Source organism: Cotesia glomerata, linkage group LG10 (genome assembly GCF_020080835.1).
Source record: "Cotesia glomerata isolate CgM1 linkage group LG10, MPM_Cglom_v2.3, whole genome shotgun sequence".
Lineage (NCBI taxonomy): Eukaryota > Metazoa > Arthropoda > Insecta > Hymenoptera > Braconidae > Cotesia > Cotesia glomerata.
Genome location: NC_058167.1, coordinates 7142897 through 7162795, shown reverse-complemented (window position 1 = coordinate 7162795; position 19899 = coordinate 7142897). Strand labels below are relative to the sequence as shown.

Here is a 19899-nt window from a genome sequence, read left to right as displayed (position 1 = left end):
GTTTCAAATAAAATTTTCATTGGATACATGGTATTAAGAAATATTTTATGGATACGGCTATGCAAGTATGGTTGTGAACACCATATACTCTACAAATCTAATTCTTTGTGGAGCCCTTTACCCACATGTACTTAAAATAAGATAATCCTAAAAAACTTTATTAAAGTTGTTTATTTTATTAATTATAAATTTTTACAATTAACAATAAATAAAAAATCAAATTAATGTTATAAAAATTTTTTTTTGTATATTTTGTGACATTCCTAGTTTCATCTGTAATAGAGGCACAAATTAGCTGATATCAAAAAATTTCTTAACCATCTGTTAAGATAAATTTAAAGTATTATCTTCCTATACAATACTTTTGATGAAAATGATTATTGTTTATGCACTTAAAAAAAAATTATTTTGATTGAAGAGAAAAACTCTTGAACCAAGAAAATCATTTTGGAGAATTTTTTGTCGCAAATCAACTAGAAAAATGCTTGAATCAAATAAAATTTTTCAGTTCAATAATTCAGTTCAAATAAAAGTTTTCAAAATAATTTTCTTAATTCAAGAAATTTTTTTTTGAATACAGTTAATTTTTTAATGATTGGGCGATTTCAATCCCAAATTGATTAAATTAAAAGTATTAAACTAAAAATTAATATTTGAGGATGTATGTCATCTCTATAGCTAGTGTCAGGGCACGTGGCCCTGGTCTAATTGTCCACCATGTAATACCACAGAATAATATATCTATTATTGTTGAATTTTTGGTGGTGACGGTGGTTATGAATTCGCGAGGTCGCGGACGATAAATTACCGGATGAATATATATTTTGGAACCTAGAGAAAATAATTGAAGCATGTTGACTTGATTACCAGTAACTACAATTAAAAAGTGCAATGCTACACGGAAAAAAATTAACTGTTGCTGCAACAGGAGGCAGTCATGTTGCAGCAACAGGATTTTCCTGCAGCTGCAACATGACTGCCCCTGTTGCAGCAACAGGAAAAAATCCTGTTACAGCAACAGGATTTTCCTGTAGCTGCAACAGAAGGCAGCCATGTTGCAGCGACAGGATAAAGTCCTGTTGCAGCGACAGGATAAAGTCCTGTTGCAGCGACAGGATAAAGTCCTGTTGCAGCAACAGGATTACTACTGTTATTGCGACTTAATAGTAAAATATAGTTGGGTCATTCCATGTCAAATTAACCTACAGTTGTAATTGACCCCTTTTGATTTGGATAAATTTTGATCAGAAATTTTCTTTTATCATATAACGAACTTCTGCCAGACAAAAAAAAAAATTAAAAAATTTTATTCAAAAGATATGCAAATTCAAAATTTCGCTATTTTTTCAGTTTTGTTTTTGGAATATTTCGAACGTTATAATAGATACGGGAATGGCCTTTCGTTTGTTTGAAAAGGGACACTTGGTGCTATTGAAAAAAAAAAATATTTTGGAAAAAAATTTTGAAAAATGCCAAATTTGTCAAATTTTAAATTTTTGAAAATCGTCAAAAATCTCGATTGACATTAAAATTTTGGCTCAATGTGTTTTTGTTTAGTACCTTGTACTGATCTTAAAAGATCCTGAAATTTTTAGAACTGTGTGTTTTTTTTTAAACATGAATTTTTGAATTTCAAAAAAAAATTTTTTCTTGTTTTTTGCAACTTTTTAAATAAGGTAAAGTTATGCAGATACATGGTATTGTAATTTTGAGTATTAAAAAATTAAATGCACCACGTGGAAATATTAAATAATAAAATAATTTTAACTTTTTTTTATTTTTTTGAAGTAATCTTCGAGTCAGGGTTAACGCATGATATAATTGTTATTCGTCGTTTTTTTACTTCATTTAAATTTTTCGACGCCATTTATCGTCTTTTTAAGATGGAAATGATTTGAAATTTGAGATTGAGCAACATTAATGTGCAGAAATTTGTAAGTAAACAAGTATTCGAAAAAACAAAACAAAATTGATATTCTCATCACATGATTTCTGATTTTTATTGGAAATTTATATCTGTTTGAGTTATTTGACGTTAAAAACTGTTATTGAAGTGAAGAAACGGACAAAATATATCATGCGTTAAAAAAAATAAGAAACTATATCATGTGTTAAGCCTGACTTTAAAATTACTCCAAAAAAATAAAAAAAAAAAATTGAAATTAATTTATTAACAGAGTTTTTTCTGTTGCTGCAACATGACTGCCTCCTGTTGCAGCAACAGTTGATTTTTTTCCGTGTAGGAAAGCTAGAGGAGCTAGTTACTCTAGGAGTTGAGTTAGAGTAGAAGCCCCACGAGAAGGGCTCTATTTCCACTTCTACTGACAACAACTTTTCCACCACCTTTGCTAAAATCTATCCTCCGTCGTCTCTAGCCCCTTGCGCTGTATGCGCACCGTTTGCCCGTGGCCGCTGTCCCAGTCGTCGCCCTACTTTGTCCAAGCCAACTCTGCTCGGCCTGCCACTAGACACATAGACAGATAGACACAAGAGTAACTCTCGTTGGTTTTTAATTTAACCTCCTATCCCACGAATCCATCCAGTCTATTCACCACGGATGAGTGCTGAGTTACTCCCAAACTCAAACGCGGCCACGTGCGTTGGATAGCACGCCCACCGACTGAACATTTTAATTTTATTTGTTATAAACTTTTTTTTCTATTTTTATTTTATCTGTGTGATTTTACTATTTTATTTTTTAAATAATTATTTAACATATTTATTAGTGAAAAAAAATTTTTATATCGTTATTTAAAGTACGAGTATTAAGAAAAAAAAAAATAAACCAGTGTGTTCTAATTAAAAAAAAAAAAAAAAAAAAAAAAACTATTGTTAAAGAAAAGTGCCATTAGGTTAAATTCTCTGTTGATAAATGAATGAAGTGAAATTAAAAAATTTATTTTAATAAAAATAATAATAACTGCCACGAATAAAATTTAAGAAATTATACAGTCAACTGATTTTATTTTTATAATATAATTAATAATTACATAAAATAATTTATAAATAAAAGTACAACGTTTAATGTGTGAAGTAAATGTCCTGGTATACAAGGACATACTTGTTAGTGTAAATACAAACGACTCATGAAGATGAAGAAATAGTTAAAAGGCTGTTTTATTGCTTAAAACTTATCACTGCCACTCTGCTCAGTAGAAAAATTTATTTACTATCTACAATATATCTATATATATTTTGTTATTTAAAATTATTAAAAACTGTGTGATAATTTTAAATTATAGTTAAAAATACTATTAAATAAATTAAAATGATATTTATTTAAACAATAATAAGTATTGTGCACAAATAACAAAAAATTACCGGGATTTATATTCGCATTTATTTGCTATTTAAACTTAAAAATTACTATAGTCAAGAAATAATTCAGCTTTTCGATGTCTTAAGCAGAAAAAAAATGTAAGTTTTATTTTATTCAAACAAATAAAAATAATTATTTATTGAAACATTACAATTAACTTTTTTTTAATATTGTATATATTTAAAAATATATTTATATATTTTTTTAGCGCCAGTTGAGACGTTGACCTCATTGAATTTTCAAAATAAGAAACGTTAAAAGATTTTTTTGAGGTCAGTACAATTTGTAAGAATAAATTGTAAAGGTCTAGGTCAATATCTCCATTTTACTTATGTTAGTTTCCGGGTATTTATATGAACGAAAAATAACTGAACAGATAGAGATATAAAGATAAACAAAAGTATCCATTCAACAGTAATATAAATATTATATTCAAAATTATTATATCATATAGTCACAAAAGCTTTATATCTAACGCTACCAGTAAAATTGTAATGAATAGACTTAATTAGTACAATTAAATTATAACAATATTAAATTGTATTACGCAAGTGGATTGCAGGCGAATGTTGTAATGTAAATTGGACTATAACCACACAAAAATAATAATAATAATAACAATAATAATATTGTAAAAATTAAAATAAACGATGTACCTGATTTTGATGAATATCCGCGCGTCGGAGGCCACTCGATTTGTCGATTTGTTGCTATTGCGCATGCTCTTAGTGTCGTGTCTTCGTTCAAGTATTGAGATAGGTTAGGGAGCTTCACCTATACGCACGAGCTTGTAGACTATACATATTATATATATATATATATATATATATATATATATATATATATATATATATATATATATATATATATATATATATATATATATATATATATATATAATATGTATAATAATAATTAGAAGCGTGTAAATTTACCTACATGTAACAGATATTTATTTAATTAAACTAAATATATTTAAATTCTTGCTTTATATTAATTGATTAACAATCATCAATTATTAATTATTAATTTCACTAATAATTATTTATTGCTGCTTTATTATTTGTATTAGTATGAATTCAGCTTGGAGCTACTGACATTGGAAAAAAGCAAAAGAATTTTCTCGAGGTTCTTCCTTGATTGTTTTCATTTGAGTCCGATACCGTTCGGTGATCTCATACGTCCCTGACAGCTACTGTCTTTAGAGTATCATAACTACAATTATCTTTTGATTTATATACATATATATTGTAATGCACAATCTTGGTTATCGATTTAATCGTAATTGATATAATTCACTTTATCAGCAAAACTATTTTCAAAATCACGTGCCTTCTCTCCGGAAACTTTGGAGGTTTTTGAACGTTTCGAGGTTACTTACGTAATCTACTTGGAGCGTGTTAATGCTTTTGTGTGGTGGTTTTTTAGCTGTAGAATATGCATTTTAAATACACAAACCTTAACACTATGTTAATAAATATCAATACTCACGTATACAAAATTGTTAATAATAAGGATTTTTGCAAGTCATTTTGATTGTATGAAAATTATAAATAATAATAATTTGATTCATTTATATTAACGAGTTTTCGGATTATTTTTTTTTAATTTATACAAAAAATTTTTACAATTTTTTAAATAATATATTTAACATTTAAATCTATTAGTTTATACTTGTAGGACTTGTTAAAAAAAATGAACAATTTTTTATGAGCCTATGTTTAGAATTTGTGTTTATCATGTTCTAAACCCTATCTAGAAATCATTTTCAGTCATAAATTTTTCGGAGCTGTTTATGATTTCTGAAAACTTAAATCAATAAAAGTTAATTTTTTTTTATTTTTAAGTTTGTTTTGCTTATTCTACAATTTTTTGCGTTAAAAATCATTCATGTTCTTGAAATTTAGAGTCAATATTTTAATTTATAGAGGTTGCTAATATTTTTTAATTTTTATAGGAGTTAGATGTTTTCAAGCGACCTATAAACAGTTAATACATAGTAAAAAATTTTTCGTCATTTTGTAGAATGTTAAAATTTGTGTGCTGAATATTACACTCTAGTGTGTAGAATTTAACATTTTCATGTGGTGATTTAATGATTTAACACACTAGAATGTTAAATTCTACACACTAGAGTGTAATATTCAACACAAAAATTTTAACACTCTACAAAATGACGAAAAATTTTTTACTGTGTATAAATATGAAAATTATTTTCCAATTTTTTTCATAAATGTGACATATTAAATAATAGAAATAGAGTACAAAAAAGGATAAAAGACAGAAAGCTAATTATTACCACTGCATTTTTATCGATTAATTTTTATTCGATATTCTATACGAAATTGACTATTTCATATTTTATTTTTTGATTTTTGAAATTTTTCAAAGTCATTGCATTCAATTTAAAGAGCTACCTTGAATTGAGGTCACCCGAAAACATCTAAAGTACACTATTCTAAAAGTTCAAAAAATCTTGAACAGCTTCTAGGCGGAGAAAAATAAATTTTAATCTTTACTATTTCAAATAGTAATACTGAATCTAAGGTTTAACAGCTGAAGTAAAACAAACGCTTGTATTATTATTTTTAATATATTGAACAGTAATTTTCATTAAAATTTTTCGCAGTTGAATAAAAAAATCATGAATTAAATATTAAAACTACAATTTTAACATTTGAAATGATAATTTTTAATAATTAATTGTACTATGACTTATAAAACATAATTTTTTCTATGTAGAAATTAAAATACCAACTAATAACAGAAATTATTATTATTTAATTTTTCCAATTGAGGGATACATTTTATCTTTTCGTCTTCCCTATTTACTATATAAAAGAAATGTCAGGTATTTCCATGATATTTCGTTTTAATATTAGAAAAAAAACTTTCGATTATTTTTTATCATTTTTATTAACTTTAATTCATTTACGAATCAACACATGTAAAACCAAATTTAGTAATGAATCGTTTGACCTTTAAAACAGTCAAAGACCTATAAAAAACATAGATTTCTAACTTACCTAAACGTAAAATTCTACATGATTTATTTTCCCTACTTTTTAAAAATTTCAACTTTTAAAGAAGAAGATTCTCAATTAAACATACCTAAGTTTATATGTATAATGCGACAGAATGATAAATGATAAATAAAATGAAAATAAAAATAAAAAAAAGAAAGTGTTAGTTTGATCCAGATCTCCGGAAGTAAACGCTTTCTCCCCCATAGACTATAAAGAAGACTGACAAATTAAACAGACAAATTGTATTCGGCTCGCGAGAGGGTCAGAGGGTCGAGGACTTAGTAGAGTCGAGAGGCAAAAAAATGGGAGGGACGACTATTGCACGGTCAATGTAGCCACAAGCTTCGTATATGTTACCTGCAAGTAATATGTATCTGTGATATCATATGTATGTATGCGTGACTCTCTATCTCGATACATGAATGCCTGTACACCACCACAATGTTTAGCCTGTGTGATTGACATTAGTAAGTATGCCATGGCCGACCAGTCCGTAACGTGCAGCTACAGAATAAATGCAGTATAACGCCGGCTGCTGGGACCCACGATCGCTGTCTTATATTCTAAACGCTAGTTACTTTTATATCCAATTAAACTACTGTAATTAATTTTAAACAAATATCTGTACACTCGTAGAAAAAAAAATATTCTTTTAAATTTTCATGTCTTATATTTTTCATTAAAATAACTTTTCTTCTTCTCCATCTTCAATTAGATACGTCAAATTTTTCGAAGTATTCCAATGACTTTTACTTTTATAAAAAAAAAATCTTTTTATAATTATGACGTAGCTTGAACTTTCATCACATGTCTTATTGATTTCTTTTTTAGTTTACGTTGTTGAAAGTGAAACATTGAAAATAAAAAATAATTAATTATGAGATAATTTAGATTTATTTTTAAAAAGTTGGGAAGAAAAAAAATAAAACGTATATCGGGAGTTGTATTTTAAAATGGGTGTGTATGTATGTGTGCGTGTGTGTGTGTGGTGATAAATATATATATATATATATATATATATATATATACGGATGAAGGAAAAAAAAATTTTAAAATAGTTAAAAACTGAAAATTACGGAGAAAAGGAGAAGAGTGAAAGTTCTGGGCGGCGTTGAGTTTTTGGCATTGGGCACCTTCTTGAGATTGGGGGGACAACGGTATCGAGGTCACTGTTACCACCACTACTGACTGTACTTTTAGTGAGGCACCGTGATCGCGCGTGGTCCGCACGTAGTGTCCCAAAAACATTTGTGTTGGAAAGGCCCGTGCGTTGCACTCGAAAGATACAGTGATATCTCCAAAATAACTTGCTGAAAGTCGGATCAGGATAACATAAAAAAAATTGTTTATTTAAAAACCATGGAACTTAATCATAATTTTAATTTTAATATGTGTATAAAAAATAATAATAGTAACAATGAATGCCAAATTTTAATATACTTAAAAAATATCATCCATAACTGAATGCATAGGAGTAATAAGTTTATTTGTGTTTTATTTGACACTATTATTCCACTAGCGAATTCGTGTTACAGTGATTTTATACACTGTAAAGTTTTCGAGGATGCCTCCGCCTTTTATATGTGTCCTCGAGCCGATGGAGTTGGCTCGAGAATCCGTTTGACCTCCAACTATCTAGATTGCAATTGCCGTAATTTTGTGAATATTTATAAAAATAATAATTATTAAAGTATACTCTATCGCCGCTATTAAAAATAAATGAAACAAAACTGTGATATACATACGTAGATCTGTTGTTTTTTTATTTTTTTTGTTTTAAAAGTATTTTATTTATTTTTAAATATTGGAAGACAAAAATGTGCGCAAAGATGAGTGTTCTTCAGGGCCGACATTTAGGTATGATTCCGAATAATTTTATTGTAAATTATAATAAATAAAATTAAAAAATTATTAATAAAAGGTCTTTAACCCGTTACTCAATTGTATGATTTGATTACTACCACACATCATACAGCTATCACTCTACTCAAGTGAATGTTACGTAAAGCTGTTGAATTCTCACTTAAAACTCTTTATTTGCAGATCATAAATTTTTTTAACATCTGTTTTCACATAATGAACTAAAATTAATAGAATAATCTTTAAACAGTGATACGATACTGCTTTGTAATAATATTTCAATTTTAATAATAAAAATTCAAATATATAAATAAATAAGTTAAAAGTTTTAAGTGTGATTATTGTTAGTAAGTGAGAAAGGAAAAACTTCCTCGTCCTACTCCTAGTGACTTATGACACAACATAGCGATTCTTGCCGTAGGAAAAGTAAAGTAAGGCCAGTGGTATAATAGAAACTTTCACTGAAAGGTTCAATGTACTGAAGCCTAACTCTCACTGTCCGATTCTCACTCTCTACTATAAGAGTGATAAAAGAGGGGATCACATCACTTAATTGCGTTTTTCATAATAAATATAAATATACATTAATATTAACATATATGTTAATATACATCATTTTATTTTCTTTCATCTTACGGGTGAAGATTTTATTTACGTCTGAGCATCGATAGGTTTTACTACTGATTATTGACTGCGCTCGACTGAATCTCAACCCTTCTCCTGAAAATAACATCACTGTTATGAAAAATTATTTTCGTTAAGAAAATGAAAAAAAAAAGCAATCACGGAAGTTGAATAAAATCTAAATAATTCGTTGCAATTTTTCCGAGATAATTAAATAAAAGTTGTAAAAAAAAACTGAATCGTGGGAGAACAACTTTCACTATTGGCCGTGTGAGAATTCTAGATAAAGATTCTCTCAAGGATCGTTAAGATAATATATAGAATAAAAAGGAAAAGGAAAAAAGTGAAACAATCGATTATTTAAGTTGTTTAGAAAGGAAAGGAAGGTCTTTACCTTCTCTTCCAAGTACGAACATCTGAAAGAATAGAATATAATAAAGTAATAATATCTATATATACTAGAGTTTTATGCTAGTTTAATTCATCAACGAACGACAGTACAGCGACGATAGTTACAACAACAAGAGACAAGCCAGTAGAAGCGCGCGAGCGTGGCATGCATGCATGCATTGGTTACGCAAGAATAGCAGCGTGTGTGAGACTGGTGACCCACATACGGCACAGAGAGCAAGGACCTCACTGCACCATCTACGTCTCCGCCGACACCGACTTAACTACACACCACACACTAGCTCCCGGTGTATAATAGCCCGCGTAAACTACCGAGCCTTACCGAATATCCACGACGATTAAACCGATACAAACCGCCACAATCCTCACATCCAGACATGTGACCCGAGTATTACCGAAACACTCAACAGTTCTATTAATGACGTTAACATTAAATATAGATATTAGTAATATATAATACGGGCATTGCTCTGTTTTTCTGTTCCTCATTAAATTTAAATACCCGATTAATATAATAAGATAATATAAATAATACTAATCGATTTATACTGTGGGTTGAATTGAGAGTACTTGCAAAAAACGACACTGACATATTTTATTTAATCATTTTTTTTTCTATTACTTTGATGTTTTTGTTTTATTTGTAAGAGAAAAAAAAAAAATTTTTTTTTCAATGATATTGGAATCCACTGACATCCGATAATGTTTTGATATACTATTTAATTTAGCAGACATTTTCCAATTTTTATGTTGGTTTAAGCAAATAACTTATTTATGAAAATTTGCACTTATAGATTTTTCAACTTTCTACTTGTGCTAATTTTTAAAACATATTTACTCAAATAAATCATAACTAAGTTAATCTTTTTGAAACATTGCATTCATATTTCCTTTTGATTATCATTTATTAATTTAAAATAATTTTTTTACATTTTAGTTGTAGTTGTATTGCATAACTGTAATAACTTAATAATTTTTTCACACAAAAAGTATGTGTAATTAATGTTATATCGTACTCTCATTATAATATCTGACAATACAACGCAAATAAAAGTTAAATAAATCAATTCACTTGTAAACAATTGGAAACAGGTGATATTGAAATTGTAAAGCATTTGACAATTTTTAGGATTTTTTGTAACAAGTAAATTATTATTATTAAAAAAAGTTGGTAATGATTTCTGAGTTAGGTTCCCCCTATTTTTGGCAATAAAATATCGAAAAAGAGAAATTTTTCTTTTTTTTTTCTTTTAAATTATTCATTTTACAGTAGATTTTACGCGACCGTAAAATACACTTTTATTCGTCAGTGTTCAACCCTTTTATGTTTTCATATTAATAAAATTAACTCATTTTTATGTCGATCGAAAATCGTTATCATACTGTGTCTACTCAAGCCTAAAGATTTCTAGTATTTTTTACCAATAGTGTGAAAAAAAAAAAATTAATTAAAAAACATTTTTAAATGGAAAAATTGACCTTTATAAAAGATTGTTTCTTAATCCCATTTATAATGAAAAATAAAAAAAAATATATGTAATTGTTAAAAATAAATTTGAAATATTATTTTTATGACTTGAAATATTGTGGAGTATAACTTCCAATAACCATTTAAAAATTGAAAAAAAAAAAACTATAAAAACAAATTTCTCTAGTTCAAATAAATAAATTAAAAAAATGTATCTTAAATTTATTTGAAATATAATTAAAATTAAAAATCACAAATATGATTGACTAAAATTTTGTTTTAAATTTTTGATTTTAGGAATTATGACCCTTACGAGCAGCCCGTGTGAGCTAGACAACATGAGCTTGTTTCAAGACCTCAAGTTGAAAAGGAGAAAGGTCGACTCCCGATGTAGTAGCGACGGTAAGGTTTAAACTTATCTTTTATTAAATTGAAAAAAATAAAAATAAACCAGTAAAAGAGATGAAAATACTCGGAAATTTTGACCTTTCAACTCAAACGAGAAACTTGATATGTAATCGACGGTAGTAACAACTTACAAAAAAGCTAAAGCCAGTTGTTCCTTCTATTTCACTGGGGATGCTTTGAATTTATGAATATGCAGGAAATAAACAGACGGCATCGAAGTGGGAGACTCCAACGTGCGTGGGCTGACTAAGAAGGGGAATCACTACTGCCCACGCGGTTTGAACCCAGCTATGCACTGTACTGTTAGCTAGGGTAGTTTGACTGCGTCGTCATTCGCGCTTACACGTTCATGTTGTTATTTTGTTTGCTTATTATTGTTTTCCTTACACGGAAAAAACTAAATTATAGTAAATAATAATGGATTTATAATCATAAGTAATCAGTTGATAATAAATACTATTTCAAACAGTAATGAAAGCTATGTAAATGTCCAAAAAGTTTAAGTACAATAATTAATAATTCCATCTTCAATATTTATCATTTTAATGTAAAAATAATAAGAAAGGTTACTAAATTTCTTTAGTAAGAATTTCACATTTTAATTTAACCAAAATCATCATTTACAAGATACAATAGTCAATTTTAAATGCAACGGTAAAAACAATACTATATAATTATTGACTTGGCGCTTTTTACTGTTTAAAACGATTTTTTTTTTAAAGGTGAGAGTCGTTATTTACTATAGTAACCACTACAAATTACTTTTTTCGATATTAAATAATAAACGTTTAGTTGGCTTCTATACTTTTTTCATTGTGTTTGGTAATATTTAATGTTATGACATCCTGGAGTCTGATGTACCATTTAAAACATTATAAAGTAACCAGAATCTAAGTAAATTTTTATTTTACTATTTAGTTTTTTCTGTGTACTCATTCGCGGTAAAAATTCAAAAAACTATTTTTACGATTACATATCTAGTATTGTAGAATTGATGAATTGCGATACAAACAAAAAGAATAAACAATATAGTGCTAGTAACAACGCGGCGATAATTGTGCAACGACACTATACTTGGGAATCATTGATCTTTATAGACCACGTGAACGTCGGGCATTTGATGAACAGCGCAGTTACAATTTTTTTTATCAATTTATCTTTCTTCTTGATTATTGTCACATGATATAATTGAGTAATTAGAATTGAAGATGAATTTTAATACTATAAATATGATAATGAATCGGGGATTTTTTAATCCATATAATTGTCGGTATGATTTTAATTGCCGGTATCCTCAATTGTATGAAGAACCATTTGTTAGATTTCGTTATTTATATGACTGCTATCCTTTTTATCACAATTCTTATCTGCGGACCGATCATCATGTAATAAATTCACCACCATTTTGGGAAAAACGATATCAAGTTTTGTTAGGTTTCAAATCTATCTCTTTTAATGGTAATAAAAATTATACTATGAATATGAATATATTGATGGTAAATTCCATTTTTACGATAGCCAGTCTGATTTTTTAAAATAAATTAAATTGAACATTAATTTTTAATCAGTGAAAGTAAAAATTGTTGGAAAAAATACGCAACCATTCAAGCCAGGATTCGAACTTAGTTTATTCCACATTTTACTCTCTTATTTATTGTCTTATAATTACTTTTACTCATTATTATTTTCAAATAATTTACTTATTAATTAATTAATTAATAATACCTTAGAAACTTTTCAGTGTCCCAAATGAAACAAAGTTTGAGATTTTCAAAAACTCGAACCTTGAAATCTGTTTATAAATTTTATTTTTATTATTCGGTCCTAAGTTATTTAAATAATCGGTGAAAATAAAAAAAAATGTTAGAAAATGCATCTGGTGGAACAACTATCATAAATCATTACTTTCACTGCGTAAAAATCAATATTAAATTTGATTTCTTTAAAAACTAATATTAGTTTCAGTTAATAAGATAATCTAGCAAAGAAAAATAATAAACTAAAAAATTAGATCGACTATTGAAAAAAAAAAACTGAATTTCCTATCAACATGCTTATTCGACGTTCTAGTTAACAAATTGTCGAACTCCATTTTAGAGAATCTTCCATTTGTACGAAAATACAATTAATTTGAAATTAATTATCACTTTAAAAAACCATTTAATATTTAATAGAGGTATAATATTTTCGTTAGGATCGTTCAAATAATTTATAATTGGACTATTACTACATCAAAATGTTAAAAAATCACCCTCTAAAAAATAAGGAGTTAGACCAATTGCTAATTAGACCGTCGTTATATTGAATAAAAGTATATTGTAATAGATATTAATATAAATGCTGATTACAGCGATATTTGCGATATTTATCGAAAATAAAATCGAAGAGAAAGAAATGTAAAAAATCTTTTCTCAGACTCGCCAGTATCGTTTGGATCAGCAGGATCACCACTTGGGATCCAGCCAGCGGATGCACCTTCACCCATAACCTTTCCTGCTCCAGGGGAAAGTATTGCGGATACGTCGACCTTGTCACCAGATGTAAATATGCCCAGCTCGCCGGGCTGTCCTGTGGTCAAAGTAAAGAGCGAGTTTCTTCGAGGTAGTCCCAGTCCTCGAAGCCCCGGGCAGCGTAGTTCCGGAAGTGTGGTGATGAGTGGGACGAATCTTTCTTATCATCAGCACGATAATCTACGAGAGACTGCATCACCAGATTCGGTGTTCCCCGAGCCAGTGATGAGCTCAACGAGAGTAAATGAAGAAAATAGAGCCCATACCCCAACACCACTTTCGCCGTGCGTTGAAACGAGTCATGCGGTGTCTACAACCCCAATGAGCCAAGAAGAACAACAACCCGGCAGCAGATGCCAGACCCCAGAACGAGCCGGTGAATTATCTTCAGGTCAAACGAAATTAGACTCGGACAACTCAGTGTTTGATGGTGGAGGCGGAGGAGGAGGAACTGATAGAAATTCTCGAGTTGATATCTCGAGACAACCTAGTCCATCCTCCCAGTACAACATTAGCCAAGCACCCAGTCCGAGTAGTAATTCGTCTCACAGTTCTCAACAGCAGCCACCAACACCACCGAGGTCACGAGCTCCTTCAGTTCCAGCTCATCTCCTTGCTCACCATCAGTTTTGGTCCCAGAATTCCGGAGTCCAGGGTTTTGCTGCTCAGAGACTGCTCAATGGAGTTATCAGCAGTGTTGGGTACGGACAAAATCTCACTGGGAATCCCACTAGTACTGGCAGTCCGGCGGGAAATGGACTTGGATCTACTGGCAATGTCGGAAATAATCAAGGTACTAATTCTAACAATACAACATCTTCATTATCTGCGTGTAAGTATTATTCATAATCAGATTATTACTTATACTGATGAGTAACTGATAAATTGATATGTAAAAGTATTATTATTATTATATTTACAGCCGAAGGTATGAAGCCACCAGCCCAAAGACCAGCCCCCTCAGCTCCTCGACCTCCTCCCACTGTGATAATGGGTGAGGTTGGCGGTGTTAGAACAATGATTTGGTCAGCACCTGCCTTGGAACCCGTTCCACCACCTGCAGCTTCTTGGACGACGACAGCATCGTCTGCATCTTGTTCATCATCCGAAGAATCAGCGGCTCAGTTGCTGCTGAATCTCGGACAAGAGTCGCGGGGTAAACCGCCTTGTGTTTCGTATTCCTCTGGACCACCACTTAACATGGAGAGGTTATGGGCCGGGGATTTAAGTCAACTCCCTGCTGCACAACAGTTGCAGGCACTTAATCTAACAGCATCTGGCTCGAATCAGCCGTGGGTTAGAAATGGTGCTGCTGTTAAATCTGAAGCAGTAACGCAGTCAATGCACAGTCAATCACTTGCTACACCTACTGCAACGTTACCTTCTCAAGAGCATGAAGAAGACGAAACACCTATGATCTGCATGATTTGTGAAGACAAAGCCACTGGATTACATTATGGTATCATCACATGCGAAGGGTTAGTAGTTTTTCTTGTACTTATTTCGTAATTGTTGACTTAAAAAGTTGACTTAAAAAAGAGACTAAAATTAATTATTTATTTTACAGATGTAAAGGATTCTTCAAAAGGACAGTGCAAAATAGAAGGGTTTACACGTGTGTAGCCGAGGGTGGTTGTGAAATAACAAAAACTCAAAGAAATAGGTGTCAGTATTGTCGATTTAAAAAATGCATTGAACAGGGTATGGTACTTCAAGCAGTTCGGGAAGATCGAATGCCTGGTGGCAGAAATTCCGGAGCCGTTTATAACCTTTATAAGGTGATTTGAATTATTTTATTTTATGTTCTTTATTAATAATAATATATTTATTTCATTCATTTAATAATAATTAAAATAATAATATTTAGGTCAAGTATAAGAAACATAAAAAAACGAACAAATCAAGTGGTGTATGCGGTAACAATAACTCTAATAGTGGTGTAAACGGTTCAGGATCATTAGTTGGCAACAAGGGAACAAATGTTGCTACATCAATGTTAGATAAACATATGGCTGCTGCGGCTGCAACAACGATGCTTGATAAGCATATGGCAGCTGCAGCTGCAGCGGCTGCTGCTGCTCATCATAGCCAACAGCAACAGCACCAGCAACAACAACAGCAACAACAGCAGCAGCAACAGCAACAGCAGCAACATGCTCAACTTGCTGGATCATTTTTACATCATCATAAAATTTCATCGGATCAACACAATTCACAACCAACACCAAGTCATCCTAACCATCCCTCGCACACGGGGCATCTGGTTAATGGGACGATACTAAAAACAGCACTTACTAATCCCTCTGAAGTAAGTGTTTAATTCTTTAATTACTTTCGTTTTATCCATATTGCTAAAGACGATGTACGGTTGTTTTTATATTTTTATTGTTTATTGGGTGGAATATTGCGACATTGTATATAGTTAAGTCAGAGTAGAGGAACACGATGAGTGGAGAATTTGGTTAAAGGCCATTGCCAAAAGTGAAAACATCTACATCTGCGTTCTGATCACATACTTTTGTCTCTCATTTAAAGAGGTCACTTTCCCTCATACTCACAAACAGGGAGCATTCGTCATCAATCATCGGCGTAATAAATATCTAACAGTTGACGTATTTACATTTAAAGCAATAGTTTAAACAATATAAAGTGGAATGAAAAACGTAGATATAAAGTTGGAAAAACAACGTCAGGGACAATAGAAAATCAGCGGCAACCGGTGCCAAGGACGGGCAGTTCTCTAAGTCTTTCGTAACTCGTGAAAGTTTGCACAAGGGGACACTGACCTCCTCCTCTCATTTTATATTTCTCTCCCTCTCTCTCTCTCTTTCTCTCTCTCTCTCTCTGTTTCTGCTCTGCTGGTACTTTGGTACGAGTCACCATTACCATACTAGTGAATACTTGATATAAACTAAACGGTGTTTGGCTTGTTCAAAGTGCCGCGACGGTCACAACTTTCCCTGGCTACTTGAAGCTCACGTTCATACGAGACTTCGAGTCATGCACTTATACCAAGACTGAATCAGAGTCATGAATAGCTACGACCTAGGTATCAGCCTCAGAAAGGTCAGTGAAAGGCCTCACGTTTAAGATTTAACGTAGGAAGTAAGTTGGTCTTAAAATTTGCCCAGAAACTCGTCTACTAGTCTTGTCTACATCACCCGGTTGTGAAACATTGTTTAATGTTTCTTGGATAATTACACGCAAACGTGGGCATCCACTTTCACTGGTAGTCTCGCAATAAAAATATCCTTTTTTCTTTCATTCCCACCTGACTCACGATTATCCTAGCTATTGTATTATTCACATTACAATTATCATTATTATTTTATGATTGTATTTTGTTTTTGTCATTTAGGTCGTACATTTACGGCAAAGGCTAGACAATACTGTAAGCAGCTCGAGGGATCGTGCTTTCCCATTGGATGCAACACTCGCCATGATACAAACACTTATAGACTGTGACGAATTCCAAGATATCGCAACGTTAAGGGTAATATTTTAACGGATTTATGTTTTTATATTATTTTTTTTTCTTTATATCTATTGAATTGAAGTTAATTTGACAAGTTAATTTTTTTTTCTTCAGAACTTGGATGAACTGCTAGACCACAAATCAGACTTAAGTGAAAAACTGTGTCAAATAGGAGACAGTATAGTTTACAAGTTGGTGCAGTGGACCAAGAGATTACCGTTTTACCTTGAACTGCCGGTTGAAGTTCACACGAGACTTCTTACACATAAGTGGCATGAGTTGTTGGTTTTAACAACTTCGGCGTATCAAGCAATGCATGGTCAGCAAAAGTTTTCAAATGTTGGGCCAGATGGTACAAGTGCAGACTTTGTGCAAGAGGTAATTTTTTATCATTATTAGTAAAACTAAATTTATTCCACTGTTAAAAACTAAAAATAAATATTCACATTATTTAGGTATCAAATAACATGTATACATTACAAACGTGCCTAACGAGTATGATGGGACGAACCATAACCATGGACCAATTGAGGCAAGACGTCGGCCTCATGGTAGAAAAAATAACTTACGTTACACTTATGTTTCGACGGGTTAAATTACGGATGGAAGAGTACGTTTGTTTGAAAGTCATCACCATGTTATCACAAGGTAAATATTGTAGTTTTTTATTGTAATTTTTAAATGTAAGTACTTTCAAAAAAATATTGGTCATAAAAAAATTTTATAAAAATATTTTCATGATTTTTTGCTAACAAAGATACTAAATGTAAGTGTCATTATTATCAATGATAATAAAATCTATTATATTAAATATTCATTATATTTTTTTTATAACTAGCTCGAGGTAGTACGCCGGAATTAGAACAAATTCAAGATCGGTACATGACTTGTTTGAGGAGTTTTGTTGAACACAGCGCACCTCAACAACCTGGACGTTTCCATGATCTTCTCCATCGATTGCCCGAAGTAAGATATTATTTTTGATCGTTTATTTTATCGAAACGGTAAATTGTTCCTTGCCGATTTTTCGAATGTATAAAAAATAAAAAAATACATTGAAACTAAATTATTTATTTTTTATGATTTTAGGTGCAATCGGCAGCTACATTGCTACTCGAAAGTAAAATGTTTTACGTTCCTTTTTTATTAAATTCAGCGATTCAAAGATAGTAAAAACAAAATAAATGGTAATTATGCTAGGTTTATTTGAACACATATAATGCCCGACATATGTACAATGTTTATTTTATAATTTTCAAAATGAAAATTGTATAGAAACATTAGGATATCGAAGAAAATTACACTACTGAGTAATAGGAAAAAACAGTACGAATGAAGAATTAAAAATTAAGACAAATAGTGAATAATTTGTCGGAACGGAAATTAAAAAAAAAAAAAGCAAACAAAACAATTGACAAGAACTGAACTTTTATATCGAAACTAAAAAGACTATACGCAGTCGCGCAATTATTGTCATTGTGTGTTCACGTTGCATAATCCAATCGATAAAATAATAAGACTCTTGTACGCCCAACGCAGATCACTTTTTCGCCGTAAAAATTCAATTAATCGGCTAACCGACGTGATCAACTCACACTTGGATGTATACATATGATATATCAATAAATGACACGCGATTCATTCATAAATGAAAAAGAAAAAAAAATACAATCATTATTGCATTTTGATCTATTTCTTTAGTAATGCTTTTAACATTTATTTTTTATTTTTATATGGAAACAAACAAAATTATTTTTGACTTCTAACAAAAAACAAAAACATTTTTTGATATCGCGTATTATCCAACATAGCATTTTTTTATTGAAATATTGTTAATACTTTTTGGTTAAAAAAATTATTATAGAATATAATTATTTAAAAAGAATAAATTTTTAATACAGAGCCTTAAAAAAAATCATAAATGGCATTTTGTCATAAATTCGATTCTCTAAAGACTGCACGTCGGTACGTGAAAGTACACAAATAGATAAATTAATTCCTTAAGAGTGCGCACACACTTAGCCTCCTCCGATTGGCTCAATAAATTAAGGTACGAGATATTGTAATTATTATAATAATAACTAACAGTAAATTAAAAAAAAAATCAAGTTCAAAATACGGCTCATGCTAGTTAATCATAATTCAATATTATATTGCTTCTTACGTAAATTATTAGCAAGTGTTTTTTAAAAGAATGTATATTTTTTGTTTTTTAATTTTTTCTTTCATTTTATCTTGCCCGTAGAGATTAATGCATAAAACGAAAAATTTATTTTTATCACTGTATGCTTTAGAAAATATGAACAGGTAAATTATTAGTTATTATAATACTAATAAACAATTTTAATATAATAATATAAAATTTGGTTAATTATAGACATAACAAATATTTAATACTATCTGTTAAAATTAAACATTTTCAATCTAAAAAATCAATAAATTAATTTATAGCTTTTATAGAAAATTTTTATTACATTTATAAGAAATGTAACTAAAATAATGCAAATAACAAATTTAAATTATATTCCAGTTATTTTAAAGATATCCAATTATGGATTGTTAGAATAATTTATTAATAATTATATCGTTTTAAGTAAAATTCTATAAAAAGTTATATTAAATAATAAATATTAGATGTAATAAAACTGAAAATATATCAATTGGTTTAAAACCTAAGTGTAATTCGAAATGAAAGATATAATACATTTGTAAACATATTGAATAATTGGATCAATCATTATATGAATACTGACATCAACAAATTTTTGACAATAAATAATAATCAACAATTATTTAAG

General features: G+C 30.1%; 1 protein-coding gene across 13 annotated transcripts in view; it reads left to right on the top strand.

Moving 5' to 3' along the window:
• LOC123273023 (hormone receptor 4-like) overlaps positions 1-18483 on the top strand; it is a 67247-nt gene extending 48764 nt beyond the window's left edge. For 2 of the 13 annotated variants that reach the window (XM_044740125.1, XM_044740124.1), the window contains exons 3-13: positions 11006-11110; positions 13532-14458; positions 14549-15104; positions 15194-15404; positions 15494-15934; positions 16985-17119; positions 17216-17479; positions 17557-17749; positions 17859-17867; positions 17940-18067; positions 18191-18483. In XM_044740125.1, coding sequence (XP_044596060.1) covers positions 11011-11110; positions 13532-14458; positions 14549-15104; positions 15194-15404; positions 15494-15934; positions 16985-17119; positions 17216-17479; positions 17557-17749; positions 17859-17867; positions 17940-18067; positions 18191-18271 — 3045 coding nt within the window. In that variant the 5' untranslated portion in view covers positions 11006-11010 and the 3' untranslated portion in view covers positions 18272-18483. Of the gene's footprint in view, positions 1-3283; positions 3418-3527; positions 3592-7569; positions 8203-11005; positions 11111-11891; positions 12575-13531; positions 14459-14548; positions 15105-15193; positions 15405-15493; positions 15935-16984; positions 17120-17215; positions 17480-17556; positions 17750-17858; positions 17868-17939; positions 18068-18190 lie in introns of those variants that run through there. The other 11 variants (XM_044740127.1, XM_044740126.1, XM_044740123.1 and 8 more) reach the window with 11 other exon arrangements.
• Positions 18484-19899: the final 1416 nt, after the last annotated feature.